Here is a 13595-nt window from a genome sequence, read left to right as displayed (position 1 = left end):
TTTTATTCAGTTGTATTACCCAATGTTTCCTTTTATCATTTCAGTCGCTGACAGCAAAAACAAAGGCCGATTTTGACTCTCCAACAAGAGATGGCTCTTTCAGATTTTCTTCTGAGAAGAAACAGAACAAAATGAAAACTAAACCTGAGGACATGGTTGTCATGAGAGCTGTCCCTGCAGTTGTTGAAGAGGAACCAAAGAAACCTGAAATCCACACAAAGAAAGTGATTGTCTTGTGTGAAAAAGCAACAGACACTAAAGACTTAATACCAGTGAAGGAGCAGTGTGTTTCAACTACACTGCCTCTTGAAAACAATAGTATGACAATGTCAAGTGAGAAAGTTCAGCATGAAAATAATGAAACATCAAGAGTAGGTGGCATTCTGCATCAGGCATCAGACTTTTCTCCTGCAGTTACAGGAACTGAGACTTTTGCTGAAAGTTGTGTTCCGGATAAAGTACCTGAATCGGTGCAGAATTCTGTACCTGTGACAGCTCAAGTTTCTTCTGATCGACTTGTATCTCCTTCTTCTGCCAGCCTTCCATCTCCTCCAGCTCCACCACTGATGCAGTCATTTCCACCCACTGGAATGGGAGGTCCAGCACCACCACCGCCACCGCCGCCGCCACCTCCGCCCCCTGTAATGGGAGATGTTCTGTCACCTCCACCTCCTGAAGTGGGAGGTCCTCCACTACCACCGCCACCACCCCTTGGAATGGGAGTATCACTGCCAGTGCCCCCTCCACCCTCTGGAATGGGAGGCCCACCACCACCACCACCTCCTCCACCCCCTGGAATGGGAGGCCCTCCACCTCCGCCCCCTCCACTCCCTGGAATGGGAGGCCCTCCGCCACCACCCCCTCCACTCCCTGGAATGGGAGGCCCTCCACCACCGCCCCCTCCACCGCCTGGAATGGGAGGGCCACCGCCACCCCCTCCACCCCCAGGCATGGGAATCCCTCCTCCTCCTCCGGCACCAGGTGGTGGTCCTCCACCTCCACCTCCACCTGCAGTACCAGGTGGCCCAATGCCACTGCCAGTGCCACCTGTGGGCGGATGGACTGCCGGAAAAGCCAGTGAGTATTTATGAATTCTGCTTATCTTTAATATTGTAGCACTAACTACACTTGCAAGACACTTTTGTCTTTGGCTTGGATTAAAATGAAACTGCAAATAATATTTCCATTATTCCACTTACATTGTTCCTAATTCCTCAGATGCAAATGATTTAAGCATTAGAGCTAGATGCATATTTTTATTTTCTTTCACTTTTTTATTGTACTTATTTTTGTGTTGATTAACTGACACCTTATTTCTCGCATTGTCCTCACCTATAAACCTGAACCTGGTAGTGGCTCCTGGACCTGTTACAGGTAAGAAAACTAACATCAATGCTTGATGCATGCTTCAGTTTTGTTTTTCTTTGTTACTTTTCCGTATCTGATTTTTCTTTTTTGTGCTGTCAAGGGTGGTAGGCTTTACATAAGGCAAAGCAGCCAGAGCTGCAGAGAAACATAACTGCTTGAAGCTTGTTTGCTAAACTGTAGAAATTTGTAAACCAAATAACACTTAGTTTTCATTCTATAGTGTGCCAAAAAGATTCTGATTGTCATATCATTAACTATGTTTCCAAACTGCATTAGTTTTTCCAGATAGTATTTTAATTTGTTGCTGAATTCATTACTTTGGGTCCAGTAGAGCTTAATATGCCACCTTAGCTCTGTATATAAATGACTTAACTGCCTTGGATACTCAATGGCATCTCACTGTGTTATTACTATTCTTTTCATGTCATAATCTGAATTTGATTGGTTGCCCCTCAACAGCACCTGGAAAAGACGAGGCTGTGTATGAATATAGTGAGACAGAAACTTAAATCTTACTTTCTGTTTCTATTATGTTTCTCTACACTCTGAATTACTTGTGTGCAATCTAGTACTTTGATTTGACAGAAGAAAGAAGAATTTATTTTATAATGAAGGTTCTTTGCATGGTGTTCTGAGATGCATATTACATTAGTTTTCTTGTATCTTTTTTTTTCCCCCTCCAGCTTGCAAACGTAAGTAAAGTATCATGTATATAGTGCAAGTACTTCCCAAAATGAAATTAATTTACATCATAGATGCTGATTTATCTTTTTGGAAATAGTAATCTAAAGTTACAGAGCATTTTGGGACATGAAGTTTGCAATTCAGAAGTAAAAGTTGATAATTTATTTAGTGATTACATGACAACACAAAAATAAGTGGAAAAGTATGGATATAATAAATAAGTAGATAATCTATGAATTGTAACCATTTAATTAACATTCTCTTGATCAGAAGGTTTTTCATGTAACGATAATTCATACAGTGATGGTTGGCTCTTTTATACAGTTTCATGATTTTGCATTTACAGTGTTGAGGAAAAAGCCTGTGAACCCTACAGTACCTATGAAACCTCTTTACTGGACTCGAATTGTTGTGCCATCAGCAGAAAGTGTGTAAGTTTACGTATTTCTCTCTTCTAATGCCAAACATGTAAGGAATATCCCACCATGTTGTTTGCTTTCTATGGGAAAGCTTACAATTACTCTTTAATATTTAACTTTACTCATCAATAGTGGTGGCTGAAAACATTACTGCATTTTATTCATTTGAATATATATTCATGAAGCTTACTGTGGCTGTTTTAGTCTATAAACATTGATTTTTCATATAGTAAGCAGCAGTCTGCTCTTTGGGAAGGTTTGGAAGAAGCCAAAATTGAAGATATTAGTGAATTTGCAAATCTGTTCTCTCGACAAGTGATTGAACGGAAACCAGCAAAGAAGAAAGAAGAAAAACCTACAAAGCAACAGGCAGTAAAAATTCTTGACAGCAAACGTTCTCAGAATGTTGGTATTCTTTCATCTAGCCTACATGTTGACTTCTCAGAAATAGAAAATGGTAATTATATTCAAAGATGATTAGTGTAAAGTTTGTAATACAACATGCAAATTCCAGTTTCTAAGTGTAGTCTTTTTTTTCAGCAATATACAATTTTGATACAACAGTTGTGAATCTGGAAGCTCTACAACAGATATATGATTCTGTAAGTGTAGAAATATTTTTTCATTACAATTGATAAAATGGAAGATTAGACAGTAATAATGAGTTTGTTTGAGCAGTGAATCCCTGACAGTCCCTAATAGTTGGGAAACTGGATTAGATTAGATTAGATTAATTATTCATTCCATAGACCCACAAAAGAGGGGATCCTCCTGGGTGTGGAACATGCGTGCGGAACATGGTTTGGCTGTAAATGCATGATTCAGAATAGTTTGAAGCATTTTCCACATTGTACCATTACGTAGGTGCATAGGTTCATAGTGTTTCTTCATAAGTTTAGTAATAAAACATATACACATAACAGAGACTTTAGTCATCAGTAGTATAGTCCCCCTTACGATTTACAACAGTAATTATGCAATTTTGTGACTGTAGAAATCATGTGATCTTCCTGGTTGTTGTTCTTGGATTGTATCTGCAACACGTCTTTGTTGCTGTGATGGTTATAACTTGGGGAAGCAATTCACAGTACACCATACCATCACTGTTCCACCTGATGCACAACATTATTGTTTGTGGATGCGTGCAGGTCTTTGTATGGGACACAATTTCTTGTCAGGAGTGATGATGCAGCATAGAATGGTCAGTGTTGTTCATGTGCAAATTGATGATGTGCAAGCAGAAATGCACATGTGGCCACCCACTGAGTTTTTTGATTTTGTGGTAACCACACACCCAATTTTTGAACCTTCCCCATTGCCTGCAAATGTCACATGATAGTGGAAGGATCACAGTTCATCACATTTACCAGTTCTTGAATGTACTGATGTGGATTGTTGTGGATTAATGTGTTTGAAAGATCCTCATCAAACCCCAAAGGTCTTTCTGAACAGGAGAGTCATTAATGTCAAAACAATCCTCCTAAAAATGAGAGAACCATTTTCTTGCCATGCCCTGTCATGTGGAATTATCCCCATACATGGCACAAATGTTTCTGGCTGCATCCGCTGCTGTCACCCCTCTATTGAACTCAAACAGAAGAATTTTTGGTAATTTTCAGATTTCTCCATGTGGCACTCCATTTTATATCATCCACAGCTCCTCTCACTGTTCCAAATGACAGAATGACAATATGTAAACTTAAATAGCAATGGGGAACTACAAATGAAAAATGACAATTGATAAATAGACTCATAGCAAACTGAATAGCATTGTGCAAAACAAAAATGCTACCAGCTTGTGCACTAACCTAATGCAAAGAGCATTGCAAGTCATATGAGCCCTTCACTTCCTCTTCACATGCTGCAGCAGCAGTCACTCTTTAGTGGATGGTGGTTGTAGCAAATGTTATTTCTATACACACAATTCAGTATTTCAGATGTTTTCTAGTGACACTTGACTGGGTAAGAATAAAGCATGAAAGAAAGATTTGTTTTTTTTTTAATGTTCTTAACTACAAAGTATGAGAAATAGACATTCCTTACCAATCACAAATTGTAATTAATACTGTGTGTGCTGATGATCACAGTGTTAGGCACTCAACACAAACAAAAGTAACAGCAGCAGCAACAACAAAATGAATAAACAAATACTGTATGATGAAATTAGGGGTGTTAATTCTTTCCTTCATATGATCTCAGTTTGCATTTATCTACAGTATCTCCAATTCCATAACACTTTGGCTATTATGTTAACTCTCTCCTTCATATGAAAAATAAAGAAAAGTTTCACAGATTGTAACTGTGGAACATGTTCTTCAGATTGTGTCCTTGACTTCAGGAAAGCATTTGACATGGATAAACACTGTTACTTAATGAACAGGATAAAAGTGCATGGAATAAGAGACATATCACACTGGATTGAAGAGTTCTTGCAAGTACAGCACAGTATGCCATTCTTAATGAGGAGAAGGCTTCAGACGTAGTGGTAATTTCAGGCATAGTCCAGGGGAATATTGTAGGATAAATACCATATTTACTCGAATCTAAGCCGCACTCGAATCTAAGCCGCACTCGAATCTAAGCCGCAACTGAAAAATGAGGCTCGAAATCAAGGGAAAAAAAATTTCCCGAATCTAAGCCGCACCTGAAATTTGAGACTCAAAATTCAAGGGGAGAGAAAAGTTTTAGGTCGCATCTCCAAATCGAAACAAATTTGGCCCATTGTAATATGAGACACAATTTAGGTCCAATGAATAATGATACAGCTACAGTAGTTTGGTTAGAGTCGTAAGCTTAGCAGTTAAGCTTTACCAGGTAGCCATTGCTATGCGTCAGGCGCTCCGTCCATATTTATATGGGTACCCTTCCTTTTTCACGTGCTTCATCTGGTTTGAATTGATTGCTTATTTTTCTTTGATCTGATAAGCGCCATTTTCTTTGTTATAGGTGTTTACGTCACTCTAAGCTGAAAATGCATTACTGTACTGTGTCATGCATTGTTTGTCGCATTCTGATAGTGTGTGTTTACGGCCTTTCGCCGCTCACGGCATACCTTGGTTTTGTGCTCGCTACTGCCGCTTACGATTAAAGAAAGAAAGAAAGAAAGAGAGAGAGAGAGAGAGGAATCGTCTCATTAGCGAAACAATGGCAAGAGACTGCTATTTGTTGTTACTTACACTGCTGCTTTCTTTGATAACGTTCAACAAGAACCAAATAAGAGACTGCGTATGATAGAAGATGTTCTGAATTAAAGTTTAGCTAAAATTTTTCTCCATTTGAAAATCTTTGCAGGCACCTCTTTAGTGCATTACATTCTGCACAGGAATTAGATTTATCTTAGATTTAAAAATCTAGTCAATTGCCGTGCTTCATTTCTGACTGTATCACTATTAGGCATAAGAATAGTACGAATATAAACATGACATGATATGTATATTCTTCCGCGTTTGCTGTTGTCTCACTCTAGTTTTGTAGTTTATTAGGCAGACAGGATTTAAATGAGATAGCAGCAAACACGAAACAATACATGGCAAAATGTTTATTTTCGTATTATTCTTATGGTTAAGAGAATACTGCATGTGATTCACAATTCATACAAGTTCCTATTAGCAACCATCTCTTCTCACAAGTAGCAAAAAATTCAGAACGCAGTTTTGGCCATATTGACAAACATCCCAGTCTTGCCAGTCGGATCTTCATAGTATATTGAAATGCTGCTACATTCGAAGATGAACAATACGGAATTTGTATTTACTTCGTTGGATAATCTATGAAAATGCCGTTGTCGAAACTCGGGGCGGAGAAAAAAAGCTCGCCAGTTTTATCTTTGTGCCTACAAAGCATGCCTGTGTAGAGCTACATATATTCGACGGCAGAAGTTAGTTGTGGCGGCACCCACCAACATTTTTCAGAACTTCCACTTGCTTTGCACTCGATTCTAAACCGCAGGCAGTTTTTTGGATTACAAAAACCGGAAAAAAAGTGCAGCTTAGATTCGAGTAAATACGGTAGTGTTCATAATACATATAAATCATTTGGTGAATAATGTTGGAAGATCCGAGAAGGCTGTCTGCAGAGGATGGTGTTGTATATGGAGAAGCCCCAATGACTGTAACAGAATGCAAGATGACCTGCTGAGGATTGGCACTGAAGCAGGTATTGGCAGCTGACTCTCAATATAGACAAGTATAACACATTGATCAATAAATAGGCAGGAAGACCCAGTCTTGTACAAATAAATGACTCACTGGGAGCAGTCACATATCCAGTAAATATCTGGCAGTATATGTATGGAGTGATTTAAAGTGAAATGATCACATAAAATGAATCACAGGTATGCCAGATACCAGCCTGAGATTCGTTGGAAGAATCCTCAGGAAGTGAAGTCCACCCATGAAGGAAGTAGCATTTTCAACTACTATCTGAGTATTGCTAATGAATGTGGGATCACATTATGTAAATTGAAGGTGGGGGTTGGAGGGAGAAAGGAAAGAAAACAGAAGGGACCATTACTGTGAGCTGCATTGGGACTTGATGCGGAATCAGCAGTGACAAGTGAAAATGTGCCCCAGACCGAAATTCAAATCTGGGATCTCCTGCTTCCTTGGCAGTTAGATTAACTGCTGCACCACCTGGACTCATTGTTTATTGCAATTGCATGGATTTTCTCAGCATGTCTCTAGGCCAACCCTTATTCCCATCTAGCACCACCTCTCTGCAGTCCCTGTCCATGTCCTCCATGCCTGCTGCATTGATGTTGGACATAACTGTGGATCTGCATTGGAGATGGTAGATTCATTGTCCGTCAAGGCAAATCAATTACATGAATGTGGGTACACAATTACATCTGTCCTCCTGTGATAATCTCAAAGTAGCAAGTATTAAGGACATGGACAGGGACTTAGAGAGGTGGTACCAGGGGCAATGTAGGTTGACCAAGAGGCACGGCGAGGTAATCCATGCATCCGTGACAAACGCTCTGTGTGTGTTGTGCAGTGGTTAGCACAACTACCTAGTAAGCAGGTGATCACAGATTTGAATCCCAGTCTGGCACACATTTTCACTTATTGATGCTGATTCACATAAAGTCCTGATGCAGCTGACATCAACAGTCCCTTCACTTTCCTTTCTTTTCTTCCCCTCCATCTTCAATTTACATAACCTGTATCACAGCTGTGGATTCCCTATGGTGTCTGTTCTTTCAGACATTTCCATAAGAACAGATGCCACATGTTCATATATCATGGAATGTGGAATTCTTACCTGATATGATTGAGAGGTGAAATAGAAAGATCTAATGAAGAGGAGCTCATTTTGCCACAGATTCATTTAGCAAGCATGAAACTGTCATGGAAATGCTCATCCAATTTCAGTGGCAGCGCTACTAGAGGGGCACTATGAACTGTGGAGTGGTTTGCTGTTAAACTTATTAGTGTCTGCTATTAGAGAAGTTAAAGAATATGTTACTTCATCCTACATGTGTCACACATAAAGACAATGAAAGTTAAGTTAGAGGGAGTCAAGCTGAAAACCAACAATCGCCAGCCAAAAATTATTCTTCCTGTGCACCATTCATGAGTGGAAAAGGAAATGGGAGAAGTGACAATGGTACACATACTGCAGGATGACTTGAAGAATATAAATGTAGATGTAGATTGATTTCTGAGATACGTGAAAATCACATCGAGCTGAAAGGCATTGTTGTAGTTGTTGTTGTTGTTGTTTAGTCCAAAGACTGGCTTGATACAGCTCTCCATGCTGCTCTACCTTGTGCAAGCCTCTTCATCTCAAAGTAAGTACTGCAACCTACATCCTGTTGAATCTGCTTACTGTATTCACCTCTTGGTCTTCATCTATGATTTGTACCCCCCACGCTTCCCCTCCACTACAAAATTGGTGATCCCTTCATGCATCGGAATGTGTCCTACCAACTGATCCCTTCTTCCAGTCAGGTTGTACCATAAATTTCTCTTCTCTCCAATTCTGCTCGGTACCTCCTCATTAGTTATGTGATCTACCCATCTAATCTTCAGCATTCTTCTGTAGCATTCTGACAGGAATTAGAAATATCAATTACAATAATTTATTGGCATAAGCTTGCTTGTACTGTTTGTCCAGTAGGAGGGTGTTCTACTCTGTGGGCATGTATGACCCTAGTTGTTTTTGTTCCCAAGAAACAAAACAAACAAACTGTACTGCTGATCTAATTCATTGGTTGTAAACAAAACTCAAGAAATGTGACACAGTAGTTCTAGTTACTCATTTGTAACATTTCGAGACAAATGAGCTGGGTCAGCATTAATGGTTTGTGTTGTACTTCCACAACAACTAAACTGAGACAAATTACTACAAACTCCACAGAAAAAATAATCACGACAGTTTTGGTTTTGATTAATAGCAGTATTCTTCATCCTTTGAATCCCAGTCCAGAAACTTATTATACATTTGAACTAAATACAAATTAATGAAGGAAAGGATATTCATGCAATAGTCTAAAATTTTCTCAGGTGTTACTGTCATCGGAAGGTGGGAGGAGTGTTTATCCATTCCAATAATGTTACAAACACAATGTTATTGGTTTGTTCAAGAAACCCAGGGAAATTTCAGAGCATTGACAGGCCATGAAAACCTTCATTTGCCTGTGGCATTCAGATCCTTCCCACCAACACCAGCTTTTCTGAATTGCGCAGGTGGGAAGTCTCGCTGCAATATATCCTACGTTCCTTCATTAGTCATTATCCTTGCCCATCTAGGCCCTTCCCTGTTTCCATTCCAGCACTACACAGCCCTCTATTCCACCAATGCATTAGTCTTTTTACTTTTCTCCTTTTCCTCAAACCCTCCCTCCCATCTTTCTCCCTCTCCTCTTTCTAACCTCCCAACAGCACCTAGCTGCCTTACCCTCTCTCTGTCTTGTCCCTGCATGCTCCCACTGGCAGCACTTTACCATCCTCCATCCCTACCCTGCTATCCCTCCCCTCTCCACCCCCACCTCCTCCTTACCCCCACCCTGCTGCCTCCCCCATCATGCACAGCTACTCATATAGTCTGGCTTCAACTGCCAGAGGCTGTTGTCGAATGTGTGCAAGTTGTGTTTGTGTGTCTGTCTGTCTGTTGTCTATTTTCAACAAAGACCTTGTTGGCCGAAAGCTCATTTTGTGACAGTCTTTTTATTGTGCCTATCTTTGACTCAATATCTCTGCTATATGGTGAGTAGCAACTATCCTTTTCATAATGCTGCTACATTCCATTCTGGGTTTTCCATTGTTTGATATATAGAAATAGTCTAATATTTACAATATTGTACAGTCTCATATCTGAGGTTTCTTCTATATTCACATTTTTTAAAATAAATTTCCAATGTGAAACTGAATTGCTTTGTTACTGTGGGATTCGCATTTAGAAGTCAGTGATCATTATTTCACATTCTTCCCCAATATTTCAAAGACATATTATGTAAATGTTGTAAATTGTGCAATTATTAAAGCAATGAATATCTTATATTTCAGAGACCAACCGAAGAAGAGCTTTCATTAATTCGGAATCATGTTGCAACTAACCCAAATATTCCACTTGACAAGCCGGAACAGTTCCTTTATGAACTTGCAGAAATACCAAATTTTGCTGAACGCATTGCATGTTTCATGTTCCAGTCAGACTTTGAAGATGGTATATCTTCTATTGAAAGTAAACTGAACAACTTAAAATCCACTTGTGAGGTAATTTATCACAAAAATTACCAGCAGAAAATTACCAGTGATAAAAATTGCAGCTTTAGAAATAGGAAGAAATTTATTAATAAGAAAAGAGCTGAACAGTTTTTTTGAGAAGGTGAAAGAGCACACACAAATGAATAATCTCTTTTCAAATAAAAGCTAATTAATTGTTTCTAGTTAGTAAATTATCTTTTGATAAGAGAAGCGCCATTTTGTGAGTATTCATTAACTGTCTTCCAAATGCCAAATAACTGCTGTTTTATTTTCTCTAAATGCCTAATAGTAGGTAAGGGGTAAGATAGATACCGCCTACAGGAAAATTAAAGAGACCTTTGGAGATCAGAGAACGACTTGTATGAATATCAAGAGCTCAGATGGAAACCCAGTTCTAAGCAAAGAAGGGAAAGCAGAAAGGTGGAAGGAGTATATAGAGGGTCTATACAAGGGCGATGTACTTGAGGACAATATTATGGAAATGGAAGAGGATGTAGATGAAGATGAAATGGGAGATACGATACTGCGTGAAGAGTTTGACAGAGCACTGAAAGACCTGAGTCGAAACAAGGCCCCCGGAGTAGACAATATTCCATTGGAACTACTGACGGCCGTGGGAGAGCCAGTCCTGACAAAACTCTACCATCTGGTGAGCAAGATGTATGAAACAGGCGAAATACCCTCAGACTTCAAGAAGAATATAATAATTCCAATCCCGAAGAAAGCAGGTGTTGACAGATGTGAAAATTACCGAACTATCAGCTTAATAAGTCACAGCTGCAAAATACTAACACGAATTCTTTACAGACGAATGGAAAAACTAGTAGAAGCCAACCTTGGGGAAGATCAGTTTGGATTCCGTAGAAACACTGGAACACGTGAGGCAATACTGACCTTACGACTTATCTTAGAAGAAAGATTAAGGAAAGGCAAACCTACGTTTCTAGCATTTGTAGACTTAGAGAAAGCTTTTGACAATGTTGACTGGAATACTCTCTTTCAAATTCTAAAGGTGGCAGGGGTAAAATACAGGGAGCGAAAGGCTATTTACAATTTGTACAGAAACCAGATGGCAGTTATAAGAGTCGAGGGACATGAAAGGGAAGCAGTGGTTGGGAAGGGAGTAAGACAGGGTTGTAGCCTCTCCCCGATGTTGTTCAATCTGTATATTGAGCAAGCAGTAAAGGAAACAAAAGAAAAATTCGGGGTAGGTATTAAAATTCATGGAGAAGAAATAAAAACTTTGAGGTTCACCGATGACATTGTAATTCTGTCAGAGACAGCAAAGGACTTGGAAGAGCAGTTGAATGGAATAGACAGTGTCTTGAAAGGAGGATATAAGATGAACATCAACAAAAGCAAAACAAGGATAATGGAATGTAGTCTAATTAAGTCGGGTGATGCTGAGGGAATTAGATTAGGAAATGAGACACTTAAAGTAGTAAAGGAGTTTTGCTATTTGGGCAGCAAAATAACTGATGATGGTCGAAGTAGAGAGGATATAAAATGTAGGCTGGCAATGGCAAGGAAAGCGTTTCTGAAGAAGAGAAATTTGTTAACATCCAGTATTGATTTAAGTGTCAGGAAGTCATTTCTGAAAGTATTCGTATGGAGTGTAGCCATGTATGGAAGTGAAACATGGACGATAAATAGTTTGGACAAGAAGAGAATAGAAGCTTTCGAAATGTGGTGCTACAGAAGAATGCTGAAGATTAGATGGGTAGATCACATAACTAATGAGGAAGTATTGAATAGGATTGGGGAGAAGAGAAGTTTGTGGCACAACTTGACCAGAAGAAGGGATCGGTTGGTAGGACATGTTCTGAGGCATCAAGGGATCACCAATTTAGTATTGGAGGGCAGCGTGGAGGGTAAAAATCGTAGAGGGAGACCAAGAGATGAATACACTAAGCAGATTCAGAAGGATGTAGGTTGCAGTAGGTACTGGGAGATGAAAAAGCTTGCACAGGATAGAGTAGCATGGAGAGCTGCATCAAACCAGTCTCAGGACTGAAGACCACAACAACAACAACCTAATAGTATTACACTAAGTTATGCAGTTGTTTGAGGATTGTTTATGAGCTAATGAGGAAAATAATGATTAAGTTAAAATATTCTGAAGCATCCTTCAAAAGTTTTGAGACCTAACATGTTTATAAATCAGTAAGTAATTCATTTTACAAACACTGTATTAGTCAGTTTATAACTTCATACAAGAAAAATATTTTGTGTGTAAACTCATATGTGAGAATGTTCAGAAAGATTTTCTTTGTTTTCCAGTTTTTGACAACATCAGAAAGTCTGAAGACAGTACTCAGCATTATACTGGCTCTGGGAAATTATATGAATGGTGGAAATCGTACACGTGGACAGGCAGATGGATTTGGATTAGAAATTCTGGCAAAGTTACGTGATGTCAAGAGCAAAGACAATAGTGTTACATTGCTTCATTTTATTGTAAGAGCATACATGAAAGTAAGTAGTTTACATGTGAAATTTTTATGTAAACTTCTTGTTTATAAGTATATAAAAATTAGGAAAAGAGGTTAAAGAAAGGCAAAATACATCCAGATATTGACCTGTTTTTCTTCTTTGGTTCTGAAATGGACCGGAAATGGTACTGACTACTGAGCATGAGAGAGTTTTAGTGAAGATTAATTATGATAATAGCACACTAGTGTTGCTACAGTTCTGTCATAGATGCAAATAACATGGGATTTTGTCAAGCAGAGGCATGACTAATAGACACAGACTGAGCAGTCAGTGTACTAGGAAGACTTAAAGTTCTTGTGTAAGTATTGTTTGATGTCTCAGGATTGTTTGCTGGACCATTCTCTTGTTTATGTTTTCCTTAAAACCTTTGGCAGTAATCTGATTTATTAATGACATGAACACTCTATTTAGTGACTCAAGGTCAGCAAGTTTGAAATAAAGTTGAAATATTACTGAACATGTCTGTTAAAAAGAAGATAATATGCAGTTTACTGTGTAACTATCTGGCTACCTATAAAATGACAAGTTACAGATTACAATTTCAGGTGCATGTGAGATTAGCCACAAGAACAGGAATTCATATGAGCTTCTATGGAAGATGTCTTTAGCCAATAACTGGCAGTCCACATAAGCACTATATGAAATTAAGCCTGGCACAATCTTCTAACGTGTCATTTACATTTGATTTAGAGCTCAAGAATGCATGTAAGGTGCACTGACATGTATTTCAAGTAACAAGAGGTCATCATTCAGGTTTCATTTTTCTATTATAACTTGGTTAGTATGGTCTCTAACACTTGCCAGTATGAGTGAGTCCTTTGCATTGTAGGCTTCAGACTTTGATATGATAGAAGGTCTACTGATAATATATGATCCTCATCCACTTGCCAGACTACAAAGCTTAGATTCATTTGCTGGGGAC

The 13595-nt window shown here is 38.9% G+C and overlaps 1 protein-coding gene across 1 annotated transcript in view; it reads left to right on the top strand.

Moving 5' to 3' along the window:
* The window catches only part of LOC126416933 (formin-2-like), a 361208-nt gene that overhangs the window by 307270 nt on the left and 40343 nt on the right, over positions 1–13595 (top strand). The window contains exons 9-15 of the mRNA XM_050084813.1: positions 45–1077; positions 1354–1374; positions 2399–2483; positions 2702–2928; positions 3012–3073; positions 9980–10189; positions 12461–12655. Coding sequence (XP_049940770.1) covers positions 45–1077; positions 1354–1374; positions 2399–2483; positions 2702–2928; positions 3012–3073; positions 9980–10189; positions 12461–12655 — 1833 coding nt within the window. The remainder of the gene's footprint in view (positions 1–44; positions 1078–1353; positions 1375–2398; positions 2484–2701; positions 2929–3011; positions 3074–9979; positions 10190–12460; positions 12656–13595) is intronic.

This window comes from Schistocerca serialis, chromosome 8 (genome assembly GCF_023864345.2).
Source record: "Schistocerca serialis cubense isolate TAMUIC-IGC-003099 chromosome 8, iqSchSeri2.2, whole genome shotgun sequence".
NCBI lineage: Eukaryota > Metazoa > Arthropoda > Insecta > Orthoptera > Acrididae > Schistocerca > Schistocerca serialis.
The sequence above is the reverse complement of the archived record's forward strand: the minus strand, read 5'-3'. Positions and strand labels throughout refer to the sequence as shown.